Source organism: Bison bison, unplaced genomic scaffold (assembly GCF_000754665.1).
Source record: "Bison bison bison isolate TAMUID 2011002044 unplaced genomic scaffold, Bison_UMD1.0 scf7180017864266, whole genome shotgun sequence".
Taxonomy (NCBI): domain Eukaryota; kingdom Metazoa; phylum Chordata; class Mammalia; order Artiodactyla; family Bovidae; genus Bison; species Bison bison.
In genome coordinates, this window is record NW_011494838.1 from 4,398,648 (window position 1) to 4,416,471 (window position 17,824).

The 17,824-nt window shown below is 45.3% G+C and overlaps 1 protein-coding gene across 1 annotated transcript in view; it reads left to right on the top strand.

The window, feature by feature from the left end:
- The window catches only part of BRINP1 (bone morphogenetic protein/retinoic acid inducible neural-specific 1), a 197,182-nt gene that overhangs the window by 147,435 nt on the left and 31,923 nt on the right, over positions 1-17,824 (top strand). Inside the window, exon 6 of the mRNA XM_010848430.1 lies at positions 14,385-14,621. Coding sequence (XP_010846732.1) covers positions 14,385-14,621 — 237 coding nt within the window. The remainder of the gene's footprint in view (positions 1-14,384; positions 14,622-17,824) is intronic.

Genomic DNA, 17,824 nt, shown 5'->3' on the forward strand with positions numbered 1-17,824 from the left:
CGGCGGCCTTGTGACCCCAGAGGGAACGCCGAGCGATTGCTACCAGCACCGGCTCTAGTCAGCAGCTTTGGGCTGAAACCTCATTAAGAATTAGCCCGGGGTTGCAGGCAATGGCTCGTGACTAAGGGCCTTCTTGTTGATTAGCAGGGGTCTAGGAGGCACTGATGGGGATCCAAATTTCCGCCTTCCCGCGGCTCTGTCTGTAAAAGCCTGTTGGACAAAAGAACAGCGCCTTCATGACAAATGGGATTGCTGACTGCCACCCAACTGCTTGAGTCCAAATATTGGTTTTCCTTTATGAGCCTAGGAGCACTGTGTTCTCTGCCTTGTGAGAAAAAGTGGAGTTCCTCTTAGGAAGTAGATTGAAGATGCCAATTAAAGACTGAATCAGAACACAAGTAGAATAGGGAGGCAGGCATAAGCAGTTGCTCAGTCATGTCCAACTCTTTGTGACCCCATGAACTGGAGCCCATCAGGCTCCTCCGTCCGTGGGATTTTCCCAGTAAGAATACTGGAGTGGGTTGCCATTTCCTCCTCTAGGGGATCTTCCCGACCCAGGGATCTATCCTGTGTCTCCTGCATTGGCAGGTGGATCCTTTACCACTGAGCCACCAGAGGAGCCCAGAATGGGAGGATCTGAGAGCAAATGTGATAGTTATAAGTCCTTGAACTAGTTAATTAAGTCTCTGAGCTTCTTCTGGTCTTCTAATCTGCAAAATTAGACTGATGCTGAAGCTCCAATACTTTGGCCACCTGATGCAAAGAACTGACTCATTGGAAAAGATCCTGATGCTGGGAAAGACTGAAGGCAGGAGGAGAAGGGGACAACATAGGATGCGATGGTTGGATGGCATCACGGACTTGATGGACAGAAGTTTGAGCAAACTCTGGGAGTTGGTGGACAGGGAAGCCTAGTATGCTGCAGTCCATGGGGTTGCAAAGAGTTGGACATGACTGAACTAAACTGAATCTGCACAAAATGGGAATGAAAATACTCCTGTCTCAGAGCCATGATCCTACATTTATTTGGAAAATATATAAAAAGTTCAGACAGTAAAAAATCTGCCTGCAATGCAGGAGACCCAAGTTTGATCCCTGGGTTGAGAAGATCCCCTGGTGAAGGAAAGGGCAACCCACTCCAGTAATATTGCCTGGAGAATTCCATGGACAGAGGAGCCTGGCAGGCTGCAGTCCATGGGGTTCACAAAGAGTCGGGACATGACTGAGTGACTTAATACTTAACACATATATGGAAAGCATCTGACCTAAAACGAAGGGGGTTGATATAAAGTAATAGACGATTTCCTGGATAATTCTCACATGCCGGGTATAGAGTTCATTCCTTTATATCAATCTATCGTGGAAACCTCAACACAATCCATTTTCCAATTTTGAGAATTGAGGCTCACAGAAGTTAATTAACTGTCTTGTAGTCAGCAGAGCAGGAATTTGAGCCCATGTCCACTCAGTGGCAGTGCTCTGTAAGTACGTACTGTGTCGTGTCTCAACCTGAAATGAATAACATAATCATGGTTTTTATTGGAGCTGGTAGTTCTGTAGCCCTTTCTATGTGCCGATAGGTTCTGCTGTTGACTTTTGAAAGTCTGTGATTTTCCTAAAATTACTTGCCAACTTGTGGATGTGCGTAGGCGTGCCATTTCCATAGCTATTCTCATACTCTCAAAAGAATCCAGAACCATAAAAGATCAAAATACCTTTAGAACAGACGATTGTGAGAGCCTTGCAACATTCCAGGTGTAGATGATGATAAAAAGGGCTGCCTCTGACCAGGGGAAACCTGAAATAAAGTGGTGACTCAATACTCAGATTTGTATAGAAAGAGCTGGGTATGCTGATGGAGTATTAGCTGTATTGTGTGTGTGTTAGGCACTCAGTCGTGTCTGACTCTTTACAACCACATGGACTGTAGGCCACCAAACTCCTCTGTCCATGGAATTCTCCAGGCAAGAATACTGGAGTGATTGTCATTCCCTTCTCCAAGCTGTGTTGCTGCTGCTGCTGCTGCTGCTAAGTCGCTTCAGTCATGTCCGACTCTGTGCGACCCCATAGAGGGCAGCCCACCAGGCTCCCCCATCCCTGGGATTCTCCAGGCAAGAACACTGGAAGCTGTGTTGAGGGAAGGCCTATTAGAGGGTTCATCTTTTGGTGTGTGGTCATGTGAGGCTCTGCCTTTCAATAAACTTGTGGCCAAGTGTGCAGCACAGAAATCCTGGACTGATCAGTGATCAATGAGACTATCTGATCTACTTCAACCACCACGTCTCACTCGATTCCTCATTGATCTCATTGATTGTACAGAAATCAGGCATCAGGGTGGCGAAAACCTGAATCACCCATGGAAATTAATATATTGACTCTCTTTAAACAAGGTCCCCGTGTATTTTTATTTTATTTTTTATTTTATCTTTTGTTCTTACCTGTCAGAATTTATCTCAGGCAGAATTAAGCTCTCCTTTGGCACTGCAAATATAGCTCTTTCAATGCATTTCACTGTATTCTGGGTACATTCTACCTTTTGTTATGTGCACAATTGTTCATATTTGCTACTGAATTGCCCTGATCCCTGAAAGTAGAATCCATATCCTTTTAAATCTGCTCATTATTCAGTTTTTACTTACTTGATGTGTGCTGTTACTTATATAGTGTATGCCCAATATATATTTACTGATTTAAATTTATGTGAACTATCAAATCAATTTGCTTTGAATCTTAGTTTTTTTAAATTGTGATGAAATATACATAACACAGGTTAATGCTGTAGGCATTTAAAAGTACACAGTTCAGTGGCATTAAGCCTATTCACAGTGTTGTGCAACTACCATCCCTTACTAGTTCCAGAACTTTCTCACCATCCCATGTGGAAATTCTGTATCCATTAAACTGTCCTCTCTGCTCCTCACTCCCTCCAGTTCCTGGCAACTACTAATCGCATTTCTGTCTCTATGGATTTGCCTGCCCTGAACATTTCGTATGATTGGAATCATATAATCTGTGTGTGTGTGTGTGTCTGGCATCGTTCGTGTAGCGAAATGTTTTCAAGGCTCATCCATGTTGTGGCACGAAACAGCACTTCATTCTATGACTGAGTTAATATTCTACTTCGTGGATATCCACACCCACATTTTGTTTGTTCATTCATGTGTTGATGGATATTTAGGGTTTCTCTGCCTTTTGATCAATATTGCTCCTGTGAACAACATGTTCAAGTTTTAATTTGAATACCTGTGTGCAGTTTTTTTGAATATATACCTTAAGAGCGCAATTGCTGGATCATACAGCAATTAAATTTTAAAAAATTTAAATGTTGTACCAAAGCCTTGGTACAAAAATAGGTTTATTTTGTGGTGGATTGCCTGACTCCATTGTTCTCTTCCCCTGAGAGGATTATTATACACACTAACGCATTACCATGTGACAGGCAGTGTTGTCCTGTAGGAGACATATACACCTCACTTAGTTGACATTGGACTTGGCCATATGACTTGCTTTGGCCAGTGGAATATAACGCACGCTTCATTTTAGGAGACACTGCCTGGTTTGGCTTTTACCCTTTTCCCTCTGAGAATGGCATATATACCTGAGAGAGGCCACTCCTTCAGCTTTGGTCTGAAGAAGAAGACATCTGACACAGAGCCAAAGCCCAGCCAACATGAAACATGAGCAAGAAATAAACCTTTTGTGGTTGTAAACCACTGGGATTTTGGGGCTCTTTGTTATGAAACAGAAACTTAACCAAAGCTCAGTGATCCTGAAATGCTGGTTTAAGCAACGCAAACCACACTTCCTTACGGCTTGGCTTCTCGGTGCCTTAACTGGGCTGATGTGCATTATGGACCTCAAGAGCTGGATTGAATACACAAAGTCTCCTGAATGTATTTGATCTTGGTTACATGTGCAGGTCTATGATTCTGGGTCATACAACTTGGCAAATGCTGGACTATTAATATAATATCATTTGGGTTAAATCCTGTCCAAAATAACTTTTCCTCTGCTCTTACAAATGTAGAAGGCTTTTCTTTATTCCTTCTGCTGAAATGGGTGTATATTTTATTTTAATTTTACTTTTAAGAATTTAGTTCTCCTACCCAACTGGGGCCCCTTGAGGTCAAAACCGTCTTATTAACTTTCTGTATCTCTAGTATCTAGTACATTGTCTGCCTCAATAAAGTGGTGAGTGAAAGGACTTTTCTAAGCGTGGCAGAATTGAGCAGCTTTATTTTTGCACACGCGTGATCTAGTTTTGTGTTTGATATCGTGGAAAGAATGCAAAGACATAGAAACCAGTTGTAGTTCTCAAGAATCATAATTTATAACAATGGATCCCAAACAAAATATGTGCTGAGTTTAGTGGCCAAGTCTTTTAGCATCATTGTTATCTTAGAAGGTTTTTTTTTTTTTCAATTTGTGGATTTTTTCACTCAGATGTTTCTTAACAGTATTGAGCTGAAGTTAAAATAGCTTCAGGTTTCAAGCTATGATGTCAGGAAAGACAGCACAGGCCCTGCTCATGAGGAAGAGCTCTAGAGAGGTGAGATGTACTAAGCCCAGAACAGAGACCCACAACCCTCTCTCAAGCACATTTTCTCTAAATTCACCTTTGTTCAAAATTATTTCCTGGGTACCCCCTCATGTGCCAGATGACAAGGAGGTGGGAGATGAATGACGTATTACCCCTGGCATTCAAGGAGGAGCTCACAGACCAGGAGGAAGATGAACATAAACATACAAAATATGATGCAATACTTGTTCTATTAGCATTTGAGGTACATGCAAGGTGCTTTTGGTTGTCTACAGAGGAGCACCTGGATTGCCAAGGGCTTCCAGGGAAAGCACTGGAAAACCGGGTGAGCACAGAAACCAACATCACTTGAAATAACTGTCATGTATTAATGCTATGGGGCTCCCTGGTGGCTCAGCTGGTTGAGAATCCACCTGCAGTGCGGGAGACCTGGGCTCCATCCCTGGGTTGGGAAGATCCCCTGGAGAAGGGAAAGGCTACCCACTCCAGGATTCTGTCCTGGAGAATTCCAGGGACTGTACAGTCCATGGGGTCGCAAAGAGTCAGACACGACTGAGTGACTTTCACTCACTCACTCACATTAACGCTATGAGCTTCACATGGATTACACAATTGATTTTGTTTTCTAATTCATTGAGATAAAATTTACATCCAGAAAAATTCACCATTTTGAGATGAACAGTTCTATGAATATGACAAATATATCCAATCATGTAATCAAGATACTGCCACAATCAAGGTATAAAATTATTCATTTAACTTTCACACCAACCCTACACATGAACTTTAATGAGAAAACTGAGAATCGGAGAAGTTAAGCCTCTTTATCTTAACTTCCCAAGGTCACACTGTTAATAAGAGCTGGAGCCAAAATTTGGACAGAGAGAGAACTTGCATTCTGGTAGCAGAGGTGGTGGTACAGGATGTCTCAAAAAAGAGAGAGACAGGGGATAAAAGACTCTGTGGACACCAGCTGATCCAGGGATCAGGTGACAGAGTCTGTGAGGTGTAGTTTGGGTTTCATCATGAATTCTGTGAAGAAGCTTAGATTTAAATTGATTCAACCTCTTCTTCAGTTTCAAGGGTATCTTCATGTTGCAATTTTATGAAACTGAATTTTAAAAGTATGTTGGAGGGAAAAAAAAGGTATGTCTGCCTCCTTATCATTGATGATTTCATAGTTTAGACCATATTCTCTTTTTCCAAGTTAAAATTGTCATTTAGAAGTCTCCCTGCCCCCAGTCCTTTTTGTCAGTTTAAATTCTCCCCTGATTATCTCTCCCACTGAAAGGTAAGTTCTGAGAGAGCACAGATTTTGCTTCTAACCTTTTCTCCAGCACCTAAAAGAGGGCCCAGCACATAATATATGCCTAATCGATCTTTGCTTAACAATTGAAATAAGACCAGCACAGAATAGACTCATAGAAAATCAAGGTTCAGAAAATCATAATGATCAACTAGTATAGGGGCTGGCAGACGTCTTCTGTAAAGAGCCAGATGGTAAATATTTTAGGCTTTGTGGGCCACACGCAGTCTCTGATGCAACTTATTCGACTCCTCTGTTGTGATGTGAAAGCAGGTAAATGATACTTCCGTCTGTGTGGTTGCATTCCAATAAAGTTAATTTGTGAAAATAGGCTCATGGCCCCTGTTTGCCGATTCCTGTATCTGTCAGTATATGCTAGGTTATGTTGTGCTAACAAACAATCCCTGAATCCCAGTGGTTGGCAAATGTGAGTAGTCATTTCTTACTGATTCTGCATCATTGTCACAAGTCAGGTGTGATTCTGCTTCACAGAATGAAGACCTCTGTATGGAGAGCAGTGGTGTGCTCTAGATGGAACATGGCTGTTGCGGTGGTGATGGGCCAAGAGAAACTGAGGGGCCCATATGTTGGTTCTTGTAGCTTCATTTTGGAAGTTGCACGTATCACTTATGCATTTCATTAGCCAAAACATGCTGTGGGAACCTATCTGAGTTCAGAGGGTGAATGTGAAAGTCACTCAGTTGTATCCAACTCTTTGGGACCCCATGAACTGTAGCCTTCCAGGCTCCTCTGTGGAATTCTCCAGGCAAGAATACTGGAGTGGGTTGCCATTCCCTTCTCCAGGGGATCTTCCCAATCCCAGGATCAAACCCGGGTCTCCTGCTTTGTGGGCAGACTCCTTACCATCTGAGCCACTCAGAGGTGGGGGTGTATAATTTTTCCCAAAGGAGGACACTTCAGGGAGGGGCACTGAATATGCATGAATGGGTTTTTGGAGCATCCCTACAGTGTCAGCTTTCAGATTCTGCTTCTGTATTTCCAATGACGAGAAGCCCTCTACCTACTAAGGCAAGCTGTTTCATCCCTCAAAACTTCTGACAGTTAACAAAAGGTGTTCATTTTACTGTGTGAAATTTTGCTTACCTGTATCTTTCCTCCGAGGGTTCCAAGTCTACTCCTTAAGATCCTGCAGGATAGATAAGGATACCTGAGAAAACAAAAGGGCACTCTATCCGGAAGGGGGAGCCAGACCCACCCACTTCCCCCCCAGGTAGCTGCCTTTCTTCATTTCCCAGAGCGTGGATGACCGGTCACGGAGACAAGGCTGAACTTCTGAATGAGATCATAGCCTTTTCGCCCTTTCTGCACAGTTTCACCTGGTGAATTATCGTCTTATTTCCATTCCACTCCAATGAGCTGTCAGCGATGGATACTGTAATTCACAGCAATAGAAACACAAACAGATGGGTAATTGACCTGCATGCCTTCATTACACTGGGGTTCAGAATGACTGCCGAAGCCATAAAGTCCTTTATCTGCCCGTCTGAAATCCCTGGGCTTTCACAGGAAGGGGGTCAGGCTGACTTTTTGCAAAAGGTAGAGTCCTTGTTGTCGTTCTCCTCACCTCGTGCTTTTGAGAAATGGACAGAATTTGACAAGCAGAACTTAGCAGGCACAAGACACCAGCTGGGGCCCCTGCAGGGCTCTGAGATATCTACAGGGGGCCACATTCTGATGCAAGAACGAGATAGGAAAATATTTAATCTCAACCAAAATAGAACCTGTATGTTTCGCTCTTCCTCTTAGCCCCATAAGAGAGCGTCATTTAATATTTAGTGAAATAGGTCAGAAAAGAGCAAATTCATCAAAATATTACTATCTTAGGCAATTAGGATATAGAATAAAATACAACAAAGCTGAGGAAAAAACAGAAAGATATAGAGCCCTTGCCTTGAACAAGACTTAGATGGACCCAAGGTATGCCCACACTGACCCATCTCTGCTCAAGGCGTGCCCTCTCCATGGAGCACTGGGGTTGCCCTTCCTTATCTGTTAAGATCAGGCTTGTTTTTCAGGACTCTGCCCACATCACAAAATCACCCATAATTACTGTGTCCAGGCTTATTTTCCTTCATCTCTGTAATAGATGCCTGACTTATTTAATATTTGAAATATATTTATTAAACACTACTTAACCAGACATCATGCTGCTCTCTCTGTTTGAGTCATCAGCTAAAGCCTTTGTCTCTTGGATTCCAAGCTTTAGTTTTGAATATCCACGTAGCCCCTCTGTGTCTTTAGAAAGGAGGAAAGTCTCCTCCAGCAGTTCTTCAGGTACTTCTCATTGAAGGAAGGAGAAGGAGGCTCAGAGTTCCTGGCAACAAAAGAGAATCAGAAATGAAGGCAGGCCGAAAATCTCCAATCTCAGGAGCACCTCGGTTTTTGTTGATAGGGTCCTCTATTCCAGACATGAAATGTTTCCCAGCTCGCTGAGCACTGCCCCTGATCTAGGTGCCGGCTTTACACAGCAGTGTTGGCAACTGAAGATCTCCAGGGATCTGGTGCAAGGTTTCCCTGAACGCTCTGTTACTCCAGCGCCCCAGCAGTGGTTGAAATGCAGCCACGCAGAGGGCCTTCTCTTCTTTTTCTGAATCTCAGGTTTACTCCCAGCCTGTAATGACAAGGATCCTTGACCTCTGTTGCTGTATGAAGTGCTGTTCCTCTAGTGAGCTGACAGATCTCTGCCCCATGTCATTCTTCCCTTCAGAGTTCTGGTCTCTTCTGAGGCATCAGAGTCATTGTTTTCTTCTCTAAAGAATTTGGAAAAATCGAACAACTGAAAAAAAGAGGAATCTTAATCAGATAGAAAGGCGATGGCTAAACCGGTCCTTAGCTGGAAGGAGTGATGTTGCCTAACGCCTTTGCACATGGTGTTTCCACTTTCTAGACCACTCTTCTTGTGGATCTCCCATCCCTTGACCCCTGTTGATCCACTGGGTCTCAGCCTAAATGCCACTTCTCTGGGAGAGTGCCTTTGACTACCCCTGCTCGAGGCTGGGCTAGGTGTTCTTCCTGTGCGTTCTCCAAGCACCCTTGTGCTTCTGGCAGAGCCCTGGGCTCATTGCATCCAAGCAGCTTGTTTACAGATCTGTCTCCCTCCTAAACTGTGAGGTCAGTGAGGGCAAGGAAGGTTTGCCTTATTTGCCCTGGTATCCACAGCACGGTGCCTACCACACAGTAGGGCTTAAGCAATACATGGGGAGAGAAGAGAGGAAAAATGGAAAGAAGGACAGATGGCAGGGAGAGAGGATGAAGGAAGGAAGGGAGGAAGGAAGGAAGGAGCACTGAAGTACAAACAATGGAGTGATAATAATAAAGACCTACAATAAATACTATAGTGCTATTAAGACAAAATGCCCATTTGGCCTTTTCCTACTAGCCCAAATACGGCTGTTTAAGAAGGATTTTTCCAAGAAGGGCTCAAGTGTGGTCCAGATAATGGGTTATGTTCCAGTAGGGTGCAAATGGAAGAATCTAACATTTACTGAGCACTTAATTCTGTCAATTGGTGTCTTGGTCTGCTCAGGCTGCTATACCAAAATACCATAGATTGGGTGGTCTGAACAAGAGACAGTATTTCCTGCCATTCTAGAGGCTGGAAAGTCTAAGGTCAAGGTGCCAGCAGTTTCAGTGTCTGGTGAAGAAACATTCCTGGCTCTTAGCTGCCTTCTCACTGTTTGCTCACATGGCCTTTCCTTACAGTGTGCTCACAGAGGGAAGGAGGGGGAGCCCAGGGAGAGAGAGAAGGAGAGAGAGTGACTTCCTGTCTCTTCCTCTTCCTATAAGAGCAAAGACTCTTCAGAGTCCCTTGTACCACATGGAGATCAAACCAGTCCATCCTAAAGGAAATCAGCCCTGAATATTCACGGAAAGTCTGATGCTGAAGCTAAAGCTCCAATACTTTGGCCACCTGGTGTGAAGAGCTGATTCAGTGGAAAAGACCCTGATGCTGGGAAAGATTGAGGGTGGGAAGAGAAGGGGACGACAGAGGATGAGATGGTTGGATGGCATCACTGACTTGATGGACGTGAGTTTGAGCAAGCTTGGGGAGATAGTGAAGGACAGGGAAGCCTGGCGTCTCACAGTCCATGGGCTCACAAAGAGTTGGACATGATTTAGCAACTGAATAAAAACAACAAACCCCGTCATGGAAGCCCCACCTTACTGACCGTATCTAAACCTAGCCTCGGGTGTTAGGGTTTCAACACGTGAAATCTGGGGTCAGAGGACATAGTTAATCTGTAAGAGTCAGATGTTGCTGAAGTGCTGTTTATGCCTTGTCTCCCCTCATTCACTCTTCACAGTAGCCCTGGAAGTGTTTATTGGGAATTTAACTTCACAGGCAAGAAAACTAAGTTTCATGGAGGCTAAGACATTCCCAGAGACTACTCTGTGCACCCCTAGGGACCCCAAGGCAGGCATTTGTCTCAGTTTGCATCCCTTCCCACTGGAGACATGGAAGGACCCGCCAGTGTTTCAGAATCCAGTCGGAATTCCCAGAGTCAAGTCCTGAGTCTGTCACTGTGGCTGTAGAGCTCTGGACTTGTCCTCAACTCTAACAGCCTCCGAGTTCTCAGGGGCAACTCTTTTTCCAAGTGGAATGAGAAAGAGGACAGTTCTTCAACAAATGAATATCTGAAACCTCCCTGGGGCTTGGCCTTAACTTAAGCTCAGAGGGACTGTCATGGACAGACAGGCCCCTGTCCCCCTGAAGCCCACTGTCTAATGGGGGAGAAGGAAAGGAAATGAAGACAAAAGAATAAAATAATTTCATTCAGCAGCTAATTCTGTGAAGAAAATAGAAGAGGCATCTGAGCGTGGGTGGCCTGGGCACATCCGGATGGCAGGACGCAGGAGCCAGGCCGAGATCTGGGAGAGGAGCATTCTGGGCACAGAGACGGGCAAGTGCAGAGACGTGGAAAGAGCAAGCTCGGCGCCAAGGAGGGGTTGCGAAAGGGCGGGGCCCCCGGTGCGTCCAGAGCAAAGGAGAAGGAGGGGGCAAGGAGGCAGAGACCTCTCGTGTAATGGGGAAGACAGGGCGCCTTGGCACAGGAAGACTGCACGCACAGGACAGAGAATACCGTGAGGCCAGAGTGCTGAAGGTGCGGTGGAGGCGGGGCTGAGGACTGCGGGGCAGAAATCAGGGAAAGGGCAGGCAGATGCCGCGAGGGTTCCCACGTCGGCTCCCTGCAACAGCCGAGTGTTCCGTTTTAAAGTATAACAAGATATTTTTTTGTTTTTTTGGTAAGTATAATGAGACTGGGGGGAACAGATTCCATATGTTTAGCGTGGGTGAGTTGGTGTGCAAATGGAACTTTCAACTCTTGCCTTCCTGGGTTTTGTGAGGCCAGATTTATATGCTTGGCATTAAGGGTGGCCTTTTTTTCTCTCTCATTTTCTCGGTTTCCCTGTTCGTGTGTGTGTGTGTGTGTCTGTCTTTGGGAACTGAGGGGACAGGAGGTGCCACCCCAGCCGGCAGCTGTATATCTTTCACACGGCGGATCCCCAGGCCAAATCCCCCTCCACGTTATTTACAGCTCCCATTGAAGCGGGCGGGACTCCGGCGCCCATGAAGGAGGCGCCCAGCAATGGGCCTCTTTGTTGGACACAGGTCACAGGGAGACGACTCCGGTGGTGACTGCTATGTGAACCTCCGCTGCCGGAGAAATGGTTATGTAACTTTAAATAGTAATGACATTTCGCAGAAAAGTGCCTTTTAATTGCTATGTCTTCATTATTCTCTTTTCAAATTTGCCCAGGAGATTCCGCCTCGGAGTCAGCTTGGCAGGTTCTGGGTTTCCATTTTTAAAGAGCAGCCAGTTTTGTGTTTCAGCTGCTCCCAGAAACCCCCCAGCCCCAAACTTCATCTGTTTTCCGTTGCATTAGATGGGGTAGGTAAGACCGGCTTTTGTATCCTTGCCAGACAGAAAAATGATTTGACGCAATTTTTGAAAAACGCTCTCCCCCAATTCCTTTTGGGCCAGCACCAAGAATAGAATATTTTATCCCCTGCAAAAGAGAGAAAGAAAATGATGAGCAAGCTAGAAAAATAGGACTGAGAGTACAGTCTATAGAGTTTCTTTAAGCAACAGAAACTTAACCCCAGTCCATAGACTCACATGCCTATAGGGGATTGGGATCAGCTAAAAATAAATTTTGCTTTGGAAGCAAAAAGCGGTGATACAGATAAAATGACTCAATAGTGCCTACTCTGAAAGAACTGGAGACTTGGTCTAGGACTTTCCTGCTGGATTCAGTTTGCTCTGCCTTTCCGTATTTGCATCTCACGCCTCCATACAGGAGCCCTTGTGAGCAGTGACTCAAGCTAGTTTGGGCCCTTTGCTCGTGGGGTGGAGCTCCCATAGCCTTGTGGTGGACCGTCACCCCGGCTGCCCAGCCCTGCTTGTTAGAACACCTTCTGTGAGTATTGACAAAGGATCTACCATTCCCAATAGCCCTCCCATCAGTGCTGGTTCAACAGCACAGAATTCTAAACCCCACTTCTTGTGGAAGCTCTCCAGATATCTCCACACTGTGTTCTGGGTATCTTTCCTTCTGATTAAATACTCACAGCTATATTGTTCTTTCATTTATCCGGAGGCTTCTGTGGTAACTTTAAAAAACTTTAATCATAGGAATGACTGCAGCAGCATCATCAAGAAGAAGAATAAAGCACATTTATTGTTGGCTATGTATCAGAGAGTGTTCTAGACAATTCTCAAGAATTATGTCACTTGGCTCCCTCAGTCACCCTCTGATGGAGGTACTGACAGTATCTCCATTTTAGAGAAGAGAAAGTGGAGCCTTTGACAGGTTGGCTAGCTAACCTGAGAGGACTGAGGCAGTCGTGGGGAAGCCTGACTCTAGCAATGCCCAGCTCTTCCCTGTGCTACGGTTTCTGCCAGAAAGGCATGCTGGAGACACCATCTTCTTTTTCCCAAGTCCCCTCTGAAAATAGTCCTTTTTTTAGCTGCCGTACGACGATAGGTTGAAATGATGGGTTTCACTTTTTTAAATAATTTATAAGCAAGAGAAAGATAAAAATCTAGAGACACAACTGTGAAGTCGAGAGTGAGAGAAATGTCGAGTCTGTTCAGCAGATCCCTGATGAGTAGGGTTAGGCGTGTCCGTGAAGCATGAATGAGGAGAACATTTCAATTCGAAGAGCGCAGTGGGTAGTAAAACCACTGCCCCAAGACACATCGGTGGCAAAACCTGTCAGCAGCTCCAAATGAGGGGGAAAGAAATGTCCCAGGTGAAAGTACTTGAATGACTTAATTTAGCCCAGAGTTGTCCTTTTTTTGGGGAGCACCATCGGCGATGGCCTGCTCTTTTATTTCCTGAGTACAAGAGTAGTACTTCTGCCCAGATAAACGCTTCTCCTTCACTGGTCCTCAGGATCAGGACTCTGCTTAGTCAGGTACTTCATAGAGAAAAGATCATGCAGTGCGATCAGGAGTACTCCTCTTATAACCATGAACGGCCCATTTCCTCTCAGTGAGCTTTGCCTTCTTCATTTTTAAGCAAAGGAGAGAAAATGAATTGGACACCAATCTCCCCTGATCCCATTGCGTGTATGTGTGAATGATACGGTGGTCCTGTTAAATTATGTAACTCTGTTTATGTCATTCTTACCCGGGGAAACTACCAAAGTATCCCATTATTCACAGGATAAAGTCCAAACTCCTCAGCACATGATAAAGACCTTTCATCTCTGGCATCTGCCCTTTTCTGAAATCTGCTCTCCTCCAGCACTGCCCGCCCACCCATCCGAGTTCATGTCCCTCCCAGCAGCTCCCAGACATGTGAAATGTTAGTTCTTGCTACCCGTCTCTTTAGAATATGCTTCGTAGCCCTTTTTACGTAATGACTCACTCTTCAATCAGCCCACGTATCATTTCCTCTACAAAGGTTTCCCTGCTGTTCCAGCGATGCTAACGCTGCCTCAGCTGTCCAGTTGCCTCATACGGCCAGCTCTACCCTGGGTCCGTAAAGCTGTGTTGTGATGAGGTGTGATGTCGTGCCTGCTGATTATATTGTAAACTACCCAAGGGCAAAGATCATGCCTTTTTTTTTTTTAATCTCTTATAGACCTAGCGCCTAGCTCAGGATTGTGCTTCATGAATAAGGTTCACAAATATTAGAAGAAAGGAACAGGAAAGAAATGAAGGAAATAAGGAAAAATAAACAGTGAGCTTGTGCTTTCAATAAGGGCTTTCTCCCACAATGGAAAAGGTATATTAATGGATCTGGCTCTAGCTTCAGTGCTAATATCACGCAATAGTGTATGGAGAGAGCAGAGGTGGCCAGGATCACACTCTGAGAAGTTTAAGGCGAAGCGAGGGAACTGGAGGCCTCGCCAGCACTGCCCTGCATAGATCTGGGCAGGCCCAGACCTAGTCTGGTCCCAGTGCACAAGGGGAAAGCCTAGCAGCTTCAGATTCCTGCATGTGAAACTCTTAATGGAACGCCTCCTCTATAACCTTCCATTTCCTGCTTCTCGCTGCTCTCCTCCAGGTCTTCAGATCATCTTCCCTCAGTATCTGCAGGAGAAGTTCGTCCAGTCGGCCTTGAGCTACATCATGTGCAACGGCGAGGGGGAATACGTGTGTCAGAACAGCCAGTGCCGATGCCAGTGTGCCGAGGAGTTCCCACAGTGCAACTGCCCCATCACCGACATCCAGATCATGGAGTACACACTGGCCAGCATGGCCAAGTCGTGGGCCGAAGCCTACAAGGACCTGGAGAACTCAGGTAGGGAGCCTCGTGGGACTGTTGCATGGAGGCCACACATCCTGACGGGCATCAAGATAGCTTAAGGGAACCTGCTCAGCGACCGTCCTCCCCGCCAGTCTTTCACTCAGGAGGGTCCAGAGCCATTCGAGTAGCTGTCAAAGAGGAGGCACTCAATAAATCTCCACCGAGTGGAATAATGAATAACATAATCAAGTTTGTGGTCCTGTGATATATTGCTTCTGTGGTACCCAGACGACAGACAGAATAATGCCTCGGAGCACAGAGGAAGCCTCTGGAGAGAGGAGTCAGAGCTAGTTGTATTGATTCCTGAGTCTGTGTGTGTGTGTGTGTGTACATGTCTCTCAAAATAAATGAACACACACATATGTGCAAATGTGGGTATGTATATAGGCACATGTATGTGTAGATATTGATGTAGACAGCCAAGGAATTCAGCCTTTCATAGCTGGAAGTCACTGTTCAGGTAATTTGGCCATTTCCTGCTTTTCGTGGTTGAGAGAAATGCATTTCAGGGGAGGACAGTCACCCGAAGCCATAAAGCAGGTGAGGCCCAAAGTTGTATCTCTGCCTTGCGGAGCTTCTAGTTAACGGGCCATCTAGGCATTGATCAGCTAACTACGCAGGTAATGGTGACATGTTAATCATTGGTGTATGTGGACTGAGGAGCTCCTGTGAGCAGGTCACATGCTGTTGGAGGGTGGTGTGGTCAGGGAGTCAGGAGAGGCCCCCTCCAGGGAGAGTGTCAGCATCTGAGCGTGTGCAGAGCTCAGAGGGTGAGTAGAGGTCGGCCAGCGGAAGGCACCCAGGAGCGACACGGCTGCGATGTGGGATAGGAGGATGGTATAGACAGTAAAAATGAAATGTGTAGAGATGCCATTGCCAAGATGTTTAGGAGGAAAACTTGGCAGGACTTGATGGTAGACTGGCTCCAAGAGTTGGAGGAAGGGTCTTCAGGTGAGCTCCAAGGACTTTTAGGTCTTACATTAAGCAGTCTGATGGACGTGGGTACCTTGCACAGAGCTAGAACACCCCGGAAGGTTTAGAAAGAAGACTGTGTACTGAGTTTCAGATGTGAAAGACTTGGGAACCCTTGAGACTTCCAATAGAGATGCCAAGTGGATATCTGGCATTTAATATGTTCTCAGAGATGTGTTAAATAAATGGACATATGTATAGAGCATTTCTATTTTTAACACAACTTTACATTCCTTAAATCTGTTATAAACTACACTGAAATATGTAGTGATATCACTGTGTTCTAGGGGAGGGAGGATGCCAAGCGCCAGTGTCTCCCCAGGGCCACAGAGTCAGTAAGTGACAGCTTTGGCAATGGAACCCCGATTCCAGATCCAGTGCTCACAGCAGCTTCTGTAACTTATTAATTCTACTTTTCCCACCCAACCCCCCCACCAGGCCTCAGTCTACCCATCTGATAAATGAGAGGACATGTTTTTGTTTTTAATATTTGCATTTATTTAAATCTTTCTCCAAGAAACTCTTTGATCAAACAAAATCGTACCTTGGAGCCACTGTGTACCACAGATAAAAGCTAAGCCGTAGAGCGCTGGGTTTGAAAACCACTGGTTTCCATGAACTCCAAGCCTTGCTCCAGCTCTGGGAGCACAGAAAGCATCCAGGATTCTGTTCTTATGGGGTCACCCAGTGGAGCTGCGATGCCTTAGGAACCTGTACCCATTAGTCCATTTAAAATCCCGGGAATCTATGAAAGAGGAGAGCTTCATGAAGGAAATGTGTTATGACGAGTATTTGGCCTCAAAAAAAAAAAAAAAAAAGCATTTAATAAAATGCTTTTGCGAAGAGATTCTACTGATTGCTAAAAGGCAGAGGTGGGTGTCGGCTGTGTGCACATGTAGTAGGGATGCCTAGCCTAGCATCCTTTCTCCCAAGAAGCGAAGCCGCGTAGGATGGGTGGGCGGGTAGGCGGGGGGAGGAAATGCAGAAAGCGGAGACGCTGCAGAGTAAGCTGAAAAGGCCGCAGAAATGATTGCTGTGTCACAGTTTGTCTCCACAAAAGCACATTTTCCCCCAGATATCCTGCACTTATCCATTTTGAAATGTTTGTGCCTATGAAGACAAACCCATCCATCCACACGTATATGTGGCTTGTACCTGTGTGTTTTCCTCCTTTCCTTTGCAACCCATAACCTTAATGACTCAGGACCAGGTCATTTGGAGGGATTAATGCCTGGTCAAAGGTCAAAGCCATTGATTCCTTCATGGCTGGAGTGTTAGTGGACAAATAGGACCTAGTTTATACACGTAAATAGGGGTCTGTGCCTCCTTTGGGCTTCTCTGGTGGCTCAGCTGGTAAAGAATCCACCTGCAATGCAGGAGATGAAGGTTTGATCCCTGTTCTGGAATATCTCCTGGAAGAGGAAATGGCTACCCATTCCAGCGTACTTGCCTGGAAAATCCCATGGACAGAGAAGCTTAGAGGGATCTAGTCCATGGGGTCGCAAAAAGTCAGACATGACCTAACGACTAAACCGCAACGCCTCTTTTATTGGGAGTTTTAGTCAAGAAATTAAATCATTTTCACTTAAAAAAATGTTTTTATTAAAGTATAGTTGATTTACAATGTTGCATTAATTTCAGGTATACAAAGTGAATCAGCTATACATGTACATATATCCCCTTTGTAGATTCTTTTCCCACGTAGGCCATTACAGAGGACTGAGTAGGGTTCCCCGTGCTGTTTATATTTAGCAGGCTCTTAGCCATCTGTTTTGTGAACAGCTGTGTGGAGGTGTCAGTCCCTGTCTCCCAGTTGGCTGCCACGCCTCTTCTCCCCTGGTAACCATAAGCTTGTTTAGATGTTCCTACCTGACCCGAATTCTGGTTCGTTGAAAGGACCGTTATCCCCAAGGTCAACAGAGCCCTTTACAAGATAAGCTGCGTTGAGGGGAGAGCTGGACTGGTTAAAGCATCAAGAGTCATCAGGGCCAGTCCCCTGCCTCCAGCCGGCTCACTGAATACATCTGTCCATGCAGTCATCCTTCCCATCTTACACAACTGTCCACTCAGCACTTTCTGGATTTTGAAAACGAGGCAGATGCCGTCCTATGTCACTCTCTGAAGATTTGGATTAGATGCTATTATTGACAGATGGGAAAACTGAGGCGTTGAATAACAATTGTATAACAATCATGGTTATACAGCCATCCACAGTTTAAGAATCA